Below are 19,175 nucleotides of genomic sequence, written 5' to 3' on the forward strand. Positions count from 1 at the left end.
GAATAAGGGTATTAAATGTATAAAATGAAATGTAAAATAATTATAGTTTAATTCTGAACAGGGAAGTTGCTGACGGCTCAGTCTGAGCTTGGCAAAAAAGTGTGCGAAGGTTGGGCTGCATCACAATGAATACATCTTTGCCCTTTTAGAGTCTCCAATAAAGAAATAATCCCCTTCATGTCATGCTTGAAACAATGAATTTGCATATTTCGACAGCGACCTGGCCCATTCACTGCTGTAGACTTGGTGATGAGGCCCTCACACTGCATGGTGTGTGAGCCAAAATAATCAGACGGAGACATGGTGAATTGCTGTGTATTCATACTGACTGATTTTTGAAACTCGTCTCCCCTGATAGAATCACACACCAACAACAAAGTGACAAAGGGTATAAATGGAGAGACATGGTGCAAGGGGTTGTTTTTAATACTTTCATAAACTGTTATGAGTGCAACCTTGAAACGCCCCCACCTACATTCAGCGAGTCATTCATTGATCGCAGGCTCCGCATCAAAGACCATTCTTATTTCCATTTTAAACCATCTGGGCGAACACCACCAGTGGAAATGAGTTGACAGGTTCACAGAGGGAGACTTTGATTGAAATGCTACCAAAGCAATCAGTTGTTACAGAGTGCCATTAAGCCCTAGGGTGTTTGAAAACAATTATGACTGGGAGGTTGACTCTTTCTGAACTATTAAACAAATTTGATTGAAAACCCTTTGCATCGATAGTGGGCTGCCATGCGAAGTGTCCCAAAGTCATAAAAACTGTTTGTGTGAGCGTTGTTGTAAAAGCCATTTCAAATCTCTCGCCACAGCTTCCTGTTCGAGACAGGCGAGTGGATAATCACAACCAGTATGCTGCCAATGTGAGGCAAAGCTTTAAGTAGAACAAATCTCTTTAGGTATATCTGGTATATCAATTGTGGACATTAAATCCACATTTTCTCTCCAACATATTTGGATCCCAAAGTTATTTAGTACAAATTGTTATATGGTTTAGTGATGTCTTCTTTGTAATTTCAACAAATTAGGAACTTATTATTCATTTAGAGATGGAGACCTTTGTCAGGATTGGCCTCTATCAATTAATCTTTTTAAACTTTACAATAATTATTTTAGCTTGGTATTAAATTAAAGCAGAGGTTACACTGTATTTGTGGATTTCAATTCTACATCTCACCGAATTGTGTGGATAAAAGAAATGCACATCAGCTAGCAATCCAATCACAAACTGGATTCACTGTTTCCAAAGTTGAAAATGATAGCAAGATATTCACAAAGGCTTTTCATTTATTTCCAAATCAACAGATGTGTTTAAATTTGCATTTCACAATTTTTTTTGGAAGGTGGTTTATATTTCCGGTTTACACATAAATTGTCGATCTGTTCATACAAATAATATTGAGACAAATTGATCTCCATAGAAATGCAACGCAGTGTGACTTGTTTATGTTGGCTGCTCCGATGCTCTTAGCTTCGGTGCTGTATGTTAGAGAAATCGGCTGAATTACTTTTGAGCCACACTTCCCCTACTGCCGACCAGTGTGATTGACAGAAGCTCTTTGTGGTGCTATAGGATGTTATGAACTATACTAGACAAGGATGCACACTTATTTCTGCAACATGAGACTCGTGTAGGCTGTTACAGGAGGTGAGTGTGGCTGAACTGTGGCCATGAATTATATAGCTATTTCTCATAATAGGTAATGTATAACGGAGAAATAGATACCATCAACAACAAGCACATGACTTGTTTGTGGCTCTTACTACTTCCTCACTTTGTCTGTCTGCCTTTTGGCACAGGGCAGGTCTCAAAGAGGTTGCCTGCAGTGGCTGGAAACAAGGTGGGGCCAGAAAATCACACCAATGACATGAAAGACACTAAAATGATTCATAGTGCAGTGAAAAACTGAAGAAAAATAGAAAAAAAAATCAGAGTAGTTTTAACATTTGTATGGGTATGAAAAAGCAGAACTTCTTCCAACCAGGAACTCATTTCCTGATCACGTCAACACACACAAAAAATTTGTTCTGAAGTTTGAATTCAGTGTTGAGTAAACAACCAGCAATATCGTGACGGGGGTCAAACAGCATCTACAAGTTAATGTAGAATGCTATTTGGGTAATGACAGAATATTAACATCCAAAGCAATTATGTAATTAGGAAAGGCTAAATTTCCCAAACAGTCTCCTTTCAGCTCTATCCTCTTGGACTCGATTTGCAATTATCTAGCTAACTGAATGCCTTAAATGTAAAAAAAACAATATTATCCAGATGTCAGTTTTCTATAACATCTTTATTTAAAAGGATTTACAACACAAACTGGCAGCACTCAATTTAAATGGTATCTTTTTTTTTATCCTTAGTTCTTCTGCACAACTTGTACTTTTGTACAAACATACACACAAAATCTGTCCCTTCAAAAAAAGGTTTTTTTAAGTCTTTTAAAAAGAAAAAAAAATAGTTTAATAGAAAGACAGGGATATATTCTGGCAGTTCAGTATGTTTGTGATCTTCATAATATGGGTAATTCAGTGACCCAAAAGACTCTCAGACCAGTATTAAATTGTAGTATGTATATGAAAGGGTATACTGGGTGTAAGTGTTCAGTTACCTTCCAAAAACAAACTCAAAACTGGGTGGAGGACAAACAATTGGATAAAACTAGTAGAAAAAATACATAGCAAACAAAAGGTTGTAGTTGTCCGTTGAAATAGAATGTGGCAACTCAATTAAATGTTTAGATTACTTTGATGTGATCAATGGTTTATGTCCGCTTATTAGAGAAATTCTGACATGACTTGCATTGTTAACTTGTTGTACACTATTCGCTAGTGTGTTTAGACCCATAACATGTTTTTTTCTACAGTTTCCGTCCCATGCTTTATCTGGCTAATTGACTGCTGTAGAGTCAAAACTGAGTCATATAGAAATACACTTAAATAATTGGTTACCATAATATATTTGATCTCTGGTCATATGAAATAATTTGACTTCCTGTGTCTGTTATACATTTGTAAGGAAATTTGAAGCTTAGAAGCTGGCGGCAAAACATATTTTAGTCACAGTGAATCATTTTTAGTGAATTAAATATGTTGTTACTTGGCTTTTTGACATTTAAAAGGTATGAAACACCGCTTGAGTTTTTGCACTGAAGTAGTAAAAATAGTGGATGAATCATTTTTGTACGTGGACTTTCAACTTCTGGATTGTTGGTGGTCAGACTGCGTCAAAATGGCAGAAAGTTGTGCTTGTGCTTGCTTGGCTTAAGATAAGAGGACCTCTGCCAGGTTAACACATAACAAAGCCACTTTGACACTTGACATTAGTTGGGGGGGGCAAAGGTATTTCGGATCTATTCTCTCTTGGCTGCATGAACTGGAACTAGTAAAACTGCAACACTGGCTTAAAAAGGAAGGCATAACAATGATACAATGGCTAGAATAAACTTAGGCCATATGAGATCAAATGGATGGAAGATAATGATGCTGCATGTTGTTACATGACAGTGATGACTGGTGAACAGTGCAGTACAGTGGTCACAAGTCCAGGATAGGATTATAACTTTCCTGTCAACTGGCAGCAGAATTCACCAAACCATGGCACTGTTACCATCTGAAGATTTGCTTTACTTGTGATTTCCAGATGAGAATTTTAGCTACCACCCTAAAGAAGTTCCCCTTCCAGTTCATTCAATTCCCAATGTGAATTTAAACTGCCAATGTCAATGTACCAGCAGTCTCCTAAACACAGTCTACTTCCTCAAATGACTGATGTGACAGTAAATAGACTCCAAACCCTGGTGCCATCTGGAAAAAGGTGTGTTACAAATGCTAGAAGAGTAGAATGAGGAAAAGAAGATGCGCAAAAAAAATAAAGTACATTGTGGAAGGTGGAGAAAGTTTAGGCAGGGGAAGTGACTGATCCTTCTGCTGGCTGGGAAAAAAGAATCTACAATAGGTTCTGATGAACAAAACCCCCAAACCTTTGTATTAAAATAGGAAAGGTTATATAATGTAATCTACAATTGCAGATAACTGCATAAACTCAAACTAAATAAAAACGCAATATCAAATTCAGCAGCCCACAATTAATTACACCAATAAAGCTTTAAATTGACCTAATGAGGAAAATTATTCACTCACTTGATTATTCATAATTTATAATTAATCAACAAAGTTGTTGAGTTATCATTTAAACAAACATGTGCAGTCAGTCTTTGTGTGAAACCACCAGATGGCCATATAGTCACTTTCCCTTCCTGTAAAGGAGATGAGGCGAGCTGAAGAGAAATGGAAGGTTTTAGGCGGTGCCTGCTGCTCCTGCAGGCACCGCTGTAGAGATTGTTGCAGTGTTCAGTCCTTTCCCTCGATGTCTCTGACCACCTCTTCTGCGTCCTCCACCTCCCGACTTGAGCTGCAGACAGAGAGGAACACCACAGTTCAGATATTAAAGATGCATTTATGAGAACTTAAAGGTTTAAGAGGGTAAATAAAAACATGCTTCAAGTTTTACATAGGGGAAGAAATAAAATTATTTCATCTGACATTAGCAGGTGTGGTCTCCATTTCAGGGTGGGTGACCCACCTCCACTCTAACACACTGCTGAAAACCAGACAATTCTTACTTTATCCAATGTCAGTACTTCAAACCTTCAAAAACATATGGTCACATTTAAATATTAAATTCCATGAACAGGGGGGAACCTGAATAAATTGAAGAATAAATTGAGAATATATTGGTTCCATAATCACAGAAAAGGGGAGAAAGAAAAGACAGTACAAGCCACAAAGTTTATTTGTTTGTTTGTTTTAAAAGGCAAATACCTCAGCTCTAAATAAAAAACAACACTGGGGTTCAGCAACTACTTCAACAATTGACCCTTCGCTAAGCCACACCCCCGTCTGACTTGTCTGACATTTATCACGGCACTACCATTGTCTCTGTTACTGCACTCCCTGGAGTAATGCTGTACAATTTCTGGAAAAAGCAATCTCAGAAAGAAGCAGACAGTTTTGCAGTTGCATTGTGTATTTGAAGGTTGTTTTCAGTTTGTCAAACTGACGCGGAAAAAATGCTGATAGAAGCTAAAGCCTACCGATCACAGAGTGAAAGTGAACAGCATCACCTGATGATTGAAACAAAGGACAACGATATTAAGGATTAACACTGTTCCTGTACAGCTGGGTATTACAATTATTAAAAAGCCGACCAGCGGGGCTTTATAAAGTTATATTCAGTAGTAAGTTAGCTACTGTTAGCTAACACTACATTAGGAACAATCTACAGCCTACATTTTTCTGGACATGTTTTATGTTTTGGAAAGGGAATTAATTGTATTTCTCCTTTCAATCTCTCTGGGTAGCGACTGTTACTATTACAAGTGGTCCAGGAACAGTGTTTGATCATATCTCGGAAAAACACAGCAAAAAAAAGCTAGAAAACGAGTATGAGTCAATGGAGCGCAGCCATAAAACCTCAGTTAGAGCGAGCCCTCTACTGCACTGTGATTGGCCAGCTGCATATTTGGGTTGTGACTTAGTAAAGGGTCAATTAAACACTTAATGAAGCTGCTCAGTAGCCGGCAGATAAACACTGCAGTTGTGCTCTACTAGAGTAACTTTCAGGTGTAACTCTGTGAAACTGGGAATATAAAATAGGAGTTTGCATGCTCAAAAAATATTGGTTGAAAAACTTTAAAAGTGAAGAAACCAAGAAAACATCCAAGACATGGACCTCGTCACGACCCAAACAGTCTGCAGAAATTTCTTTACCTTGTTTTCTTTGTTCCCATCCTTACATAGAGCCTCCTCCTCTGCCACTGTCTGACGAAGCATGCCAAGACAGGGAGAGAGGGAGGGAGGAAAAGCAGGAGAGATGGAGCAGAAAAGTGTTAAAAATTTAAGCAAAGAGCGTGATGTGCAGAAGAAGAAAAGAGGAGGGGTGAACATCAGATGGGAAACGAGGAGGTGAGTGAATAAGATAGAATGATGAGAAGACCGTAGAAGATAAAAGCAGTTTGTTATGACCAAGTTAAGAAGGTAAATAAAAGGAGAATTGGGGGAAAATAATAATCACATGATTGAGGGATGAAACAACAGGTAAGAGAGCGAACAGTGAAACGGAATTAACTATTTAAAGAGTCAAGAAAATAAAACAAGTAGTTAGGGGTGGGTGATCTAGCCGAAAAATAATATTACGATCCACAATCTTAAGTTTGTTTTTCTCAATTTTGAAATGCCCTGTAGACTATAGCCAGACCTGAAACAGCCCATGGATTTCTCCATTTGCACCATTATAACATTAGAATAATATAATATTGCATAAAAGATACTACGTAGGTTCCAAAATGGTAATAAATATCTGAGTTTAACTTGAAGTTGTTGAACAGAAGCCAAAAGATAACATAATCATAAAACACTTTTCCAGCACTCACAACTTATGTGCATTGTTTACAATACGTCACCCAAGGGAGAGTTACGTGAAGTAATATGTCAGCTAAGCCAGAAAGTTGCCTACATCACTCTAATGGTTTGTTCACTTTGCGTGGATCAGCTAGTCAGTGAGATTATGTGAAGTTTGGAAACAGAAGCAAAAGGACTTTAAATACCGCAACCTCTACGATTTGCCTGAAAAGTAGATTGTGGACGCCGTAGATCTCGATCTAAAATCGTCAGATTGCTCACCACTACCAGCAGTATTTAAAATGGTAATGTGAATATTCTGCTTCAAACACAGGTCTGTTTGTTGTAAAAACAGAAAAAAAAGAAAAAAGAACTTGCAGCAGCTTTACAAAAATGTTTGAATATAATCTTGCATTTATTTTTTAAATGTTATTAAATATGATAAATTAAATAAAGAATGACAGGAAAACTCAACTCTAAATCTTTTTATCATAAATCAAGGATAATTGTCCTGCAATATGTAATTATATTGTCAGTTGTTTTAAACAAAATGAAAAAGCAATACAAAATGACCAAAATATTGAGTATTAAGACAGAGGATTCATTTTTTGATCCTTAAAAACAGTGATGCACAGGGCAAACTCTGCCCATGACTTTAACTTAAAACATGTTACAACCAAAAAATCTCTCTCTTGTTTTCCTTAAAACTTATTACACATTATAAATGGTTATTGGAGCATGGATTTACTCACTGGAAGCTGTGCTGCGTTAGGACTAGGTGGCCGTGCTGTTGATCCAGCCTCTTCATTAGCTGCTGTGCCCTCTTTAAAATACTTCTTACTGGCCTGCATCTTGGCCTGCTGGGCCTTAGCTGCCTGGGTGTTCACGGATTGGAGAAGCTGAAATGACATGCACAGCCAGGGTCAGTTAACCTGCATTAATCAGAGTTTTTGATAATCGACACTCAAATGACACTCATCATGTAAAAGGGGCCACTTTCAGAGTGCTGAGATCCCACGTCTACACTGAAATACAGAAGTTACCATACGCTCGAGTACCTTTGTGATGGTGCCCACAGCTTTGGTGCGCCCTTCCCTGAACACCAGTTTCTGGTCACAGTGCAGGTACTCAGGAGTCTTAATAAAGCGGAAGTGGACTGTGGCTTTGTCCCCTGTCCGCAGACAGTCTTTGTCCATGGTCAGGATGGTGGCTGTCTGCCTGATGCTGCCACAGTGGACTGGTGGGATAAAGAGAGAGTGTGACCCAGGTCGGTCAAACCAAAGACTGCATAAAAGGGTGCATATCAGTGTGGAAGGGATTTGACTGTGTTGCCACTAACCCATGGCCTGGTATCTCGGGGATATCGTGGTGGGGTGGTGTAGCACCAAAATCTCAGCCTCAAACTCCCAGGTGGCCTGTGGCATCAACTTTGGGGAAACCATCACCATGCCTTTCCTTATAGATGAACGTTTGATCTGTGACAACAAAAAAAACAAACAAACAAAAAAAACAGAAGGAACAGAAGTGAAAAATAAAGTTGGGGAAAGTGATGAAGCCAACCCAGAATTAGAAACAGTACACTACCTAAACCCACACGCTGGGATTTGCATTCATTATAAAACTGATTATAAAGTTAGGAAACTAATTAATATGCATATCGCATCCAGAAGTTTCAGGATAATTATCCTTTTCAGAAGCTTTTAAAAAACATAACTTTGTGTCAGATTGTCAACTGTTTTTGCAATAAAGAAGATTTAAAATGTTCTATCATGGCAGTAATTCAGCCAAATTTTTCTCCCACAAATAGGGATGTTAATGATTAATCAATAGTTAGTTAATTGCTATTAAGAATTTAACTGATTAAAATGTATTAAACAGACATGTATATTTTGTGTACCATTTTTTCTCAGAGCTCAAGTTTATTAACTTTTATACCACAAGAGGGTGTACTTCACCTTTGCAGTTCAGAAAAACTACTGGTGCGTGTTGAGGCAAGATAAAAGCGAGAAATGCAGTCCAGCGTGGGAGTACTACACTGTAAAAGAGGACAATACTTAATGTAAATATTGCGACAAATCCGGTACAACGTCAATGTCGTACCACCTGAAAAGTCAGCACTTCACAGCTGTTCAAATCAAAGGGTTTGCTTTATGATGGAAATGGACACGATGCCTATAAACGTGGTGGACGGTGAGGGAGTTTTGTCAGCTTGTGAACAAAACTGAACCAGGCTAACGTATTGCTATTGGCGCTGAGAAGTGGTACAACGAAAAAAAAAAAAAGAAGACGTTAAGGTGTACTGACTTTCAGCCGACAAGGTGTCTGTAACGACTGACTGTTGGGACTTAGTTATATGCAGAGAGCTCTGTAACAGTTACAAGCGACTTCATCAACTGGCATTTGAAATCAGCGGTCCTGCTAACCAAGGCCATACCAGTCAGACACACAGCAGACAACCTAGCTGAAAACTTGGACGAGGCTGTGGGGGCTGGCCGGTCCAGTTCAAATTGTTTGTGCTTCATGAATTAATGCGCCACTAATGTGCCACTAGAATTGTTTAAATAAAACAAACTGAGAAACAAACGTGCGTTTTTATCTTCTTTTTTTTTTACTGTAAACATGTCCAACTGATTAATCGATTTATCATTTTTCAACTATCAGTTAGGCAAACAGAGAGAAATCTGCAACCTGACCCACAAACCTTTTTGAGGGCAAAGGACGCCGTCTGTCCTCCCCGAACCTCTCTGACAGGCATCCTCTTGCGGTGGATGGATTTAACGGCGATGGGGATGAAAGTGCCCAGTGGGTCTGGGCCTAAGAGCAGCGTGTCGTTGAGTCGTATCATTCCACGTAACGTAGTGCCTGAAACTACTGTGCCCACACCCTGCCAAGAGAAGAACAATGGGTCATTTTGGTTCACTGCGCTTCTTTCCCTGGTTGCTGTGGTCATCTGCAGAGACAGTCTTCATAAGCCTCCATTAGTGTGAAACCTTGAGTGTATACTTCTCTTCAAAGTATGTCTGTACATTCAGGATGTAGCGTAAGTGTAAACAGTTCAAGCTGTGAAAATTCACACCTTACGATGAATTTTCACATGACACCCACAATCGTCTTGTTATATTCAGAAAGAAGTACTCTGTGTAAACTATTTTCACTTCTATGCCAACTGCCACAGCTTTCACTCAAGTGGCATATAAAGAAAAAGAAATGTTTAAGCTTTTGTGAAGTGTGCTATGGAAGCGCACAAAATGTGCTTGTTTTTGTATTCTGCTCTGCCGTTAAAAGCTGTGACAGACTGGCTGTCCAAATAAAAACACTGTCTCTTATACACTGCTATTGCAGGTGTCTCTCAGAAGCAGAGACTCTCAAAACTGCTGTTGTCTCCCCTCAGGGCTTGATTTTAACATTTGGACCCCTGTCAACTTCTTGTGTTTGGTCAAGCTGCTCCTGTTGGCAACCACTTTAATGTGTTGACAAGAAAAGTGAGGAAGCAGAAAATAAAATAGACTGACTATGAGCTATAATGAAAAAACATCTTAAAGTGTATAGCTAGTGTGTGTTTTATTTTGTACCGGTACTGAGTATGTGTCGTCTATTTGGAACTCAGCAGGCTCATCGTTGCTGAAGTTGGTCCTAGATGAGAGGAGGTTGAGGAACATCTTCAACAGGTCCATGTTCTCTCCCGTCACATTTGAAATTTGAAAGATTGGACACATTCTGCAGAGAGAGAGAGTCAGAGGAGAAAAGAATGACTCTTCAAAGTATCATCAAACGTACCAATACAGAAGAGACAAGATGTCAGCAAGCATCTGCACTACTTGCTGACACACACATGTCCTTGAGCAGGACTTGTGAAGGGATGGAAGATTCCCTATAGGGATTGCTAAACCAGCATGAATATTTGCACAAATTTGTTCAAATTAACTTGGAAATGTTTAAAAATCTTCCATGTGGATTTCATTTCATTATAATATAATCCTTCTTCAAAACAGTAGTAAATAGTAAGTAAACAGTAAAGTAACAGTGAACAAAGGCAATGTGACTTAATACATTCCCACACTGGGCTGTACTGAAGGTTTTATTCTGAAGAATATTCCACTATTCACAGATGTTCTGTGGTTCAGCCTTTTGTGAAATGTCAAATGAAGAATTATCAGAAAAAACAAAACAAAAAGAATGTTTTTAAAACTGTGGATAGTTTTTCTTATATTGGATAATATGTCTTCTGATTACTGCGTGTAATCTCACAGGATATTTTATCATTAGCTGTACCACGTGTTCAAACGGAGCATGGAAGAACTGGTTTCAGTGACTACGCTCCACACAAATGGAATGGAGTTACAAAAAACTATTTAACTAAAATCTCACTTAATGATTTTAGAAGACATCAGTCAAGTACTTGCAATTCCACTAGTAATTGCTGATAAATTCAAACTAAACTTGCATGAGTGAATTTTCCATCTGTCCACACTTACACTATATGTTTATTCTTGTGCACTCTTAAAGAATAGTGATCAACATCACAACATGCATTCAAGGATTAAATAAAAAACTATTCTTTGTAGCTTTTTATTACATCATCTCTTTTCCTTTCTATGCGTTTCTCAATGAGAGTGTTATTTCTCTCCATATTTGGATAGTTTATTTATGTCTTTGCATCCCCCTGCCCCCTCCTTGTCTTTGCTGTTACCTCTCAGAGCTGAAGTTGGAGGCTGTGACGATGACATCATCCTTGTTCTGGACCAACACAGGGATTTTCCTGCAGCCTGGTGACTTTAATAGCCTCTGTAATAATTTTAGCGTCTCTGCAGATACACACAAAGACAAATCCACACAAAATGCATCCCATGAGTAATTCTCAAACAAAACCAAAGGCTGTCACAGCATCTGGGAGGGAACACACTACGCAACTGAACAGACTGCAGAAATACTGAATATTAATGTGCTTCCAAGGAGTGGGAATTAAGGAAAACATACTTAGGGACAACTGAGAAAAGGGCATACCTTTATTAGAGATAGCCCTTTATTTTAAAAGCATGTTTAAGTAAGAAGACTCCCCATTTTCTAAACTGCTCCCATTTGCTTTGTTAATTTGCAGCTCAACTCTTCCTGCTTTTGTTTCACATTACTCCATTATTTTAGGGGGTGCAATTGCCTGAAAGGCTTTAACGTCATTAAAGTAGTCTGTAAACAGCAGTAGGTCAAAGTAGTGTATAGAAGGAATTAGTGTCTATATCAACCATTTTTAACAACGGAGTGGTAATTATGTGTTTAATTATCGCTGTGGGAACATAAATTATGCTTAATTATCCATGCAAGACATTATTCTCACTGATAATTGACTTGTTAGTGTGTTTGCAGTGTTAACATATAGGAACTTCAACAGTAGCTTATCTTAATTTGTCAGATGTTGGGCAGAGATGCGATGCTAGTTATTAGAGATGTACAGCTCTGCAGTTATACAGCTTCTACTGGAATCTAACACTAATAGGTCTACGACTAATGTAAGCATTATAATAGAATGTGTCTTGACCTTGCAGAATGTTGGCTGGACACATGTCTATCTTAGTAACCACTACAAACACTGGCACATTTAGGGCCAGTGCCAGACCCAGATGCTCTTTGGTCATGCCAACGATGCCGGCGTTACTGCCAACCTGAGAGAAGAGAGAGGAGAAACAGGGAAAGAGAGTTGTCTGTATGAAATTTGAAAAGTTAATTGAAAATTGACATACAACCCAGGACTATGGCACGTGCGCACACACACACACACACAAACTTTCCCATCACCCTGCCATCTCTCACCATGAGCATGCAGAAATCTGGCAGGTGTCCTGTCATGCCAAAGACAGTGGTCTTGAGGTACTTCTCATGGCCAGCCAAGTCAATGAATGTGATGACCTTAGAGGATTTCTCACAGATCTTGGTCCAGTCTAGTCCACCACCATGGCTGTCTGGTTTGTTCACCACCTAAAGGACAGACAGAATAAAAGACGACTTGAAATGTGCTCTCCAAATATTTGGATAAATTATACTTTGATGCTTTGACAACTTTGTTCTTGAAACTTTCAGAGTATTTGATCTGAATGTAAAATATATTTGAACTAGGGTTGTAACATTTCTGAAACCAAGACCAAATCTGTAATACAAATGTCCGCAGTCTCGAGTCAGACTCGCCAGGAAAAGAAATCCCAAAACGTGTGTTTTGGCGGTGCACCAGTTGCTGTCTATCAGACTGGTTTGCCAGGTTAGTCAAGCTCATGTAGTGTAGGATTCCCATTACTGACACTTGTGTTATTTATTTTTATTAAATATTAAAAATAAGCTTGAATTTGAGGGCGGCGCGGTGGTTAGCACTGTCACCTCACAGCAAAAAGGTAGTGGGTTCGAACCTTGGTCGTTTCAGGCCTTTCTGTGTGGAGTTTGCATGTTCTCCCCGTGTCTGCGATGGTTCTCCGGCTTCCTCCCACCATCCAAAGACATGCGGACTAGGTTGATTGGTGGCTCTAAATTGTCCTTAGGTGTGAACGTAAGTGTGTGGTTGTTTGTCTCTGTATGGCCCTGTGATGGACTGGCGACCTTTCCCTGTCAGCTGGGATTGGCTCCAGCCCCCCGTGACCCTGTACGCAGGATAAGCAGTTGACGATGGATGGATGGATGGAAGCTAGAATTTGAGTCCCTTAACTGCGAAGAATTATGGCCAACCAGCCACTGTTCAAAATAAAATGACAGATGAAGTGAATGAACCCAGGGTTTTTCCTGCATAGAGATATTTTTGGTGCCCCCCAAAGAGGTTTTAGTGAGCGCCAAAGGAAAATCACCAGAATGATCAGAATGAAAAAAAAAGTGTTTCAAATATTCCCCAAACGTGTTGAGCAAACAGAACATAAACTTAACTACGATGTCGTGACTTCCAGCAGTCACCTCACCGCTCATCCACAGCGCTGTATTTACACATGCTGCTGGCACTGGATTTATTAAAGCAGCTGATGCGTTGGTTTGACTGCGCCTGAACGCTCCGCTACAAAGCTTGCGCTAATGGGAGAGATGACTTCCTGTAATTTCTCACAATATACAAACTGTCATTTTTACATTTTACTCTTTTGCGTACCGGCATCAGTACTCTCCTCTGCCCTCTCTAAATCAGGGTTTCTGGGCACTACGTGACGCTCACCTGTTCCCGTTCTCGCCTGCCTGCTAATCTCTGCAGGGAGATCGGGATTGGGTAACTTTAATGCAGCTGTGTGCATAGTTGTTCGTCAAAGTCAGTTTTCGTTAACCGACCAATCACAGCCTGGAGTAGGCGGGACATTAAAAAAAGGTTGAGGCATCATAGCAAACTATACACGGTTTTTATTATTGACAAATTAGTACTTTGCTTTGAGACTGACCACCATGCAGAGCATTTTTCTTGCATAATAATTTAATGACTGAAAACAACCCACAAAAATTAAACTGCTGTTTTGTCCATCTGGAATTAATATCATAGGCTACTAATAGTAAGCTATAGCCTAAAATATTATCTGAATTTATTATGAATACACTAACATTAGCAATAATAAAACCTTAACCACAGATAGGTTGTTTTTTTTTAACATCTGAATCTCAACTAATAAACTATCTGTAGGCAGATAATCCAAATCAAGTGTAACCTATGAATATATTATTATACTAACATTAAATAGTATAATGTTATAATATTTATTAATACACTAAGTTATACCTTTACTCCTCCAGGTTGTGGAGGCCCATTCTAAGCCAGGAAAAACCCTGGAACCTGAATTGTCAAACGTCGCCTCTCCACAGGCACTGTTTTTGCTAGTGGTTTTTGGTCCAAAAGTCTTCAAAAAATAAAAGCAGTAGAGAACTGGAAAACTTGGGATAGGTGCTATCACTTTCTTCATTTAGCATTTGCCATGTTTATACATTAAGTTTTGAGCACTGGCAGAAGCTCACCTGTCCCTCCTGGTCAAAACCCAGGATATCGTTGCCCACACTGCTGGTCCTGCCACTCTCCATTTCGTGTTTGTGTCTGAAGAGCTTTTGGCGAGCGAAGCCCCTGCCATTGTCCAGCTCACCGTGGGTCAAAACTCCCAGCAGAGTGCTCTTCCCTGCATCCACATTCCCTACCACCGCCACTCTGGAGACAACATGAAGGAGAACATGGAGGGTGAGAACGACAACAGTACAGAGAAATACATGTTGTTATATTAGTGGTAGTAGGTACACATCCTCTCCCTGTCAGTAAGTGCTGTAATTGAGCCTGCACCGTTTTTGATGTCTTATTTTCAACAAGGTGTTGCTGTAAATGAACAGGTATCCTCAGCATTACTCAATAATACAGATTTAATTTAATAAAAATCATGGAATAAGTATCTCTCCATATCCAATTCCACCAGTGGTGTGACGATAAAAATTAGCTCAAGAGACAAGACACGATTTCGAGTTCACAAGATCGAGACGAGGTGAGATTTTATCACTATTTTTAGGAAATCTTCAATGCTGACTTATATGAAAATTATGAGCATCAAACACTTAATTTCCTGCATTCTGGTGAAATTTTCTGCATCTGAGATCTCTCGACTGTGCAGAACTGTGGCCTAGTGCATCCATACTCACTTAGGGTTTAAGTGCCATGCTCATAGGTACTCGTGGGAACAGTAGCTCATGTGGTGCACAAAATATTACTTATTAATATTCTGTTGAACCTTTTCTCTTAATTTTACCTGACTTCCAGGAAATCCTGCTCGCCCACACGCCGGCGGATGAGGTAGTCCTGAATCTTTCCACCGGTATCCGTCCTCTCCCTCAGCCAGATCAGGTCAGCCTCAATCTGTTCACACAGCGACCGCACCGTGGCTACCGACGCCTCCATGTCTTTGTCATCCAGACCATAATCACCTCCATCTAAACAGAGGGGGGGCAAGAAAAGGGAGCGGGGCAACGAAAGGAACAAGGCAGGAAGAAATAGAGAGTTACTTTGATGCAGGATAGAGTGATAACATTACACGTCTACTATTTAATGTATGCTTTTATAATGAGTGCCTTACAGAAGAGCGGGCATATAATTTACAAGCATGTCTTGCAAATGTCAGGGCTAATGTACACTCTCGCCCTCGGAATGTCAGTAACTTGCTATATAACAGGGTGGTGCCCAGGAACACAAATACCACACTGGAGGCAGACATTGTAGAAGAAAGACGTGGTTTTAGGAGAGACTGGAGTGTGTTTAGTGTGGGGATGAGAAAATCTAATTTACTGGGACCACAATGCCTGGATCATCACCCCCAGTTCGCTTTGGACACAATCAAAGAACAGCAGACTTCTAGATTGTGTCATAGGTTATTACATAGAGGTGTTAATATACATTTCCAAAGACATACACTACATTAGGTGTCTTTTTTTTAGTTAAGAAAATTTACAATATGCCGACACTCGCTACCAGTTACTATGGTTAATGTAGCTCACTACTCCTTCTCTCAATAGAAAACACCTCAAACAAACACCCTACCACAAACTAGCCAGAAAGTCTGGTTATACCAGACTGAGAAACGGAAACAACCAGCCAGGTCAGTTGGCCAGTCAGGTGGCTGCTCTCCCAGCCAGTCAGACAGACATCAACTGTTGAACTAGTGACAGTCCCTATGCTGAGCACTGAAAAATGACACCCATTCACACATCCCCTCTGACCCACCCAACAGGCCACATGGGTCACACATGTTGCTGTAACAGGCAAAAAATATCTCTGGTTGCTAACAAAAGCCCTCGTGTTTCTGTGTGGGGCAGAGGGTTTCAGAATGAAACTAAATTACAAACTAGTGAGGTTAGCCGCCTGGTAGAACACACAGAGCCACAGCTGACAGACGTGATAGCTTGATACTACACACACTGGTGGTTTGGCCTGTCCCCAACTACTTATGCAGATGTACAACAATATCTTTCAATACCTCAAATGAGTGAGTGAGTGGAAAATAAACACCAGTCTTACACGAAATGCTACTGAATTGTGTCTCGGTTTTCTCTTACTTTTGATTTTAAGGTTCCATTCTTAAAATCAATCTAGCTGGTAAGATGTTAAAGGCCTTTGGTGCCATCTATGGGATATGTTCACCACACACCAGATGACCAAAAACAAAGATTACTTTCCATGCCAAAACTCAAACCCTGGAATGGGGCTTGTTTAGCCACAAGTGATTTAGTTATGGACTACTGTCCTTTCAATGTTACAGGGTATCACGTGACATTTCCAAAGCGGACACTGACTACATTAAGCCTAAAACAAATCTTTTCCAGATGCTGACAGAACAATTTCATATTCTTTGACATTTCAATGGTGCTTGCTTTGGAAAGTCTAGTGCTGATATCAAAAGGTCCATGTGAGTTTAAATGAGATTTTGTCACATTTATCTTTCAAAAATCAAAATATGTTTTATTGTTCAAACATGTCATCACTCCAGCTCATTCTCATAAAGTGCTTGACCATTTCAGAACTGAAATTAAAACTGCTTCATGCTTTACCATATTTTTCAACATTGCTCACTATTACTTGTAACTACAGAAGCACTAACAGCTAGCGTACATGTTGTGAAGGCCAATACAGCATCAGTAAAGTTTAAATCAGAGCCGAGATGTTGTTCTAGGACAACACACTTTACTGTTGATACTTCTGAAACTATCAATGCAATCCACCAACACATAAAACCAAACTTACTGGCTCATTTAATACAAAAAATCATATTCTTTGATATATCAAGATGCAAGGCAACACCTTAGTTCACAATCTATTGAATTATGAGCTGTTCGGTGGACCAAGTGTATACTCAATTAAAGACGTCATCCTTAAGTTGCTTGAAATTTAGTTACCCTTACCTGAGCCCATCCCAACCACATAGATTGTCTCTCCACATCCCTCATCTATCCGCTCCCTTAGATGCCGTAGTAATGAATCATACTGTTCCCCTGTTGGACTCACTAGGACCAGCTGAAAAATGAGAGAAGGGGAAGAGACAACAGAGGGATGACATGGAAAGGTCAGACGGGTGCAAACACAGTCAAGTCTTCCAGTAAACGTATCTGTCACTTTGCAACTTCAGCTTCTGGCTTTTATTCTAAGGCTGATGTGTTCTGCAAATCAGTCAATAACTGTGGCCGTGTTTTGACAATTCTGTCTGATGCCTTAGGCTTCTTTTTCAATGTTAGCACATACAGTAGATATACCCGTGGATGGTAAACCTGCCAGCTGGATGTAGTTAAATACGAAATGCAACATACGTGTCACTTTCTGCAGAGCCAGCACAAAATGCGCTGTGTGCAGGATCCATGCAACAGGAATTTGGTAATGTTACTACACAGCATTCGTTTACCGAAACGAAACAGAATGCTGCTCGGTTTGATCACCTTAAAACTTAACGTTGGTAGTTGCAATATTGAGTGAGGCCTACCTTGCTGCTTAAGTCTAAATGATCCGCGGGCTCGCCGTTTGTGCCCTCGCCGTCTTCAAAGCACTCTCCGCTGGATGGATCGTCGGCACATCCCTGGTCCGGTGCAAACATACAAGCGGGCACTATGGACTCTGCTGCACCCGGGCATATCTCCGGTTCTGTCGCCGTTAACGACGCCATTTCTATTAAGAGAAACAATGCAAACGCAGCAGAATAAATAAACGAATGTATCTCCTTCTCTGGCTTCACTAGCTAGCATTTAACTTAGCCATTAGCAAAGACAGAAAGTTAGATTGATTATCACAGCCAGCTAGCTAACGTTAATGCTAACCAAACATCAAACTTGCTCTTATAATATGTAACACACACATTCAAATTTTTGGAAATCTAAATGGTTAATGAAGTACAATTACATGATTTAATCTCTTATGAAATGAAGGCATACCAGAAGTTGCTGACAAGCTAACTTAGTTGTTTATTCGGCGTTAGCTTCGGCTTCTAAGCACTGAATCTATGGCACGCCCATCACAAAATGGAGACAGGGGATTGGTTACACCACGTAAAGTCACGCCCACTGTGATGAAGTACAACACACTGATATCAGCGTGCTGCTCGGGTGAGTAAAAACTAAAAGAACACACTGCTCTCTCTTTCTCACGCACGCACACACCACACTTTTAGTATGACATAATAATAGCCTTACAATATACTATAAGTTAGCACATGTCTGAAAAAATTTTAGGTATGACCAACAAATAAAAGTCAACAATTAATTTGTTATCATCCAAGAGAAAGTCTTACAGAATTTATGCTTTTATTTGTCTATAATTAGTTTTGAAGAACGTTATAATAATTATGCATGTGCACTAGCACTTAAAGTACTTCATATTTGATGAAGCTGATGTACTTGAATAAATCTTGCATTTTGGGGGGACTGTATCCTCTTGGTTGAAATGCACTTATTGTAAGCCACTTTGGATTAAAGCGTCAGCTAATGACCTGAATGTCATTACGTTACAGTAGACAATTAGGTAAAATCAATGCAAACTATTAAATAACTGCCTCTACTCGCTTAAAACTTAGTTGTCAACAGTATATGAGGAGTCACTTTGAAGAACACAAATACATCTTTATAGAAATCAGTACACATCATATACAGGCAGTGCAAAAATCTCAGAAACCCACAAATGCAGAACATTGACAAATTTGTCAGAAGTAATTAAGTAGTCACTTGTAGTTTGTTCCCGGGGGGCAGTTTGACTTTTAAAACATGTCTTTTCATATACCGGGGGAGTTTCTAACAGAAAGAGCCAACATCTGTAAT

General features: G+C 39.6%; 1 protein-coding gene across 1 annotated transcript; it reads right to left on the reverse strand.

Moving 5' to 3' along the window:
- Nucleotides 1–2,283: 2,283 nt before the first annotated feature.
- LOC119898601 (GTP-binding protein 1-like) lies at nucleotides 2,284–18,435 on the reverse strand. Its single transcript, XM_038712748.1, has 14 exons — nucleotides 18,297–18,435; nucleotides 17,852–18,033; nucleotides 17,280–17,391; nucleotides 15,137–15,317; nucleotides 14,367–14,550; nucleotides 12,216–12,380; nucleotides 11,944–12,067; nucleotides 11,101–11,215; nucleotides 9,983–10,127; nucleotides 9,112–9,294; nucleotides 7,750–7,885; nucleotides 7,469–7,647; nucleotides 7,163–7,309; nucleotides 2,284–4,422 (listed from the first exon to the last, which is right to left on the reverse strand). The coding sequence occupies exons 2-14, from the start codon at nucleotides 18,029–18,031 to the stop codon at nucleotides 4,309–4,311; spliced, it is 1,965 nt and encodes a 654-aa protein (XP_038568676.1). The 5' UTR covers nucleotides 18,032–18,033; nucleotides 18,297–18,435; the 3' UTR covers nucleotides 2,284–4,308.
- Between the last annotated feature and the right edge of the window lie 740 nt (nucleotides 18,436–19,175).

Source organism: Micropterus salmoides, unplaced genomic scaffold (genome assembly GCF_014851395.1).
Source record: "Micropterus salmoides isolate LMB-PRFRI ecotype aquatic unplaced genomic scaffold, ASM1485139v1 Ms_hic_scaffold_12, whole genome shotgun sequence".
Taxonomy (NCBI): Eukaryota; Metazoa; Chordata; class Actinopteri; order Centrarchiformes; family Centrarchidae; genus Micropterus; species Micropterus salmoides.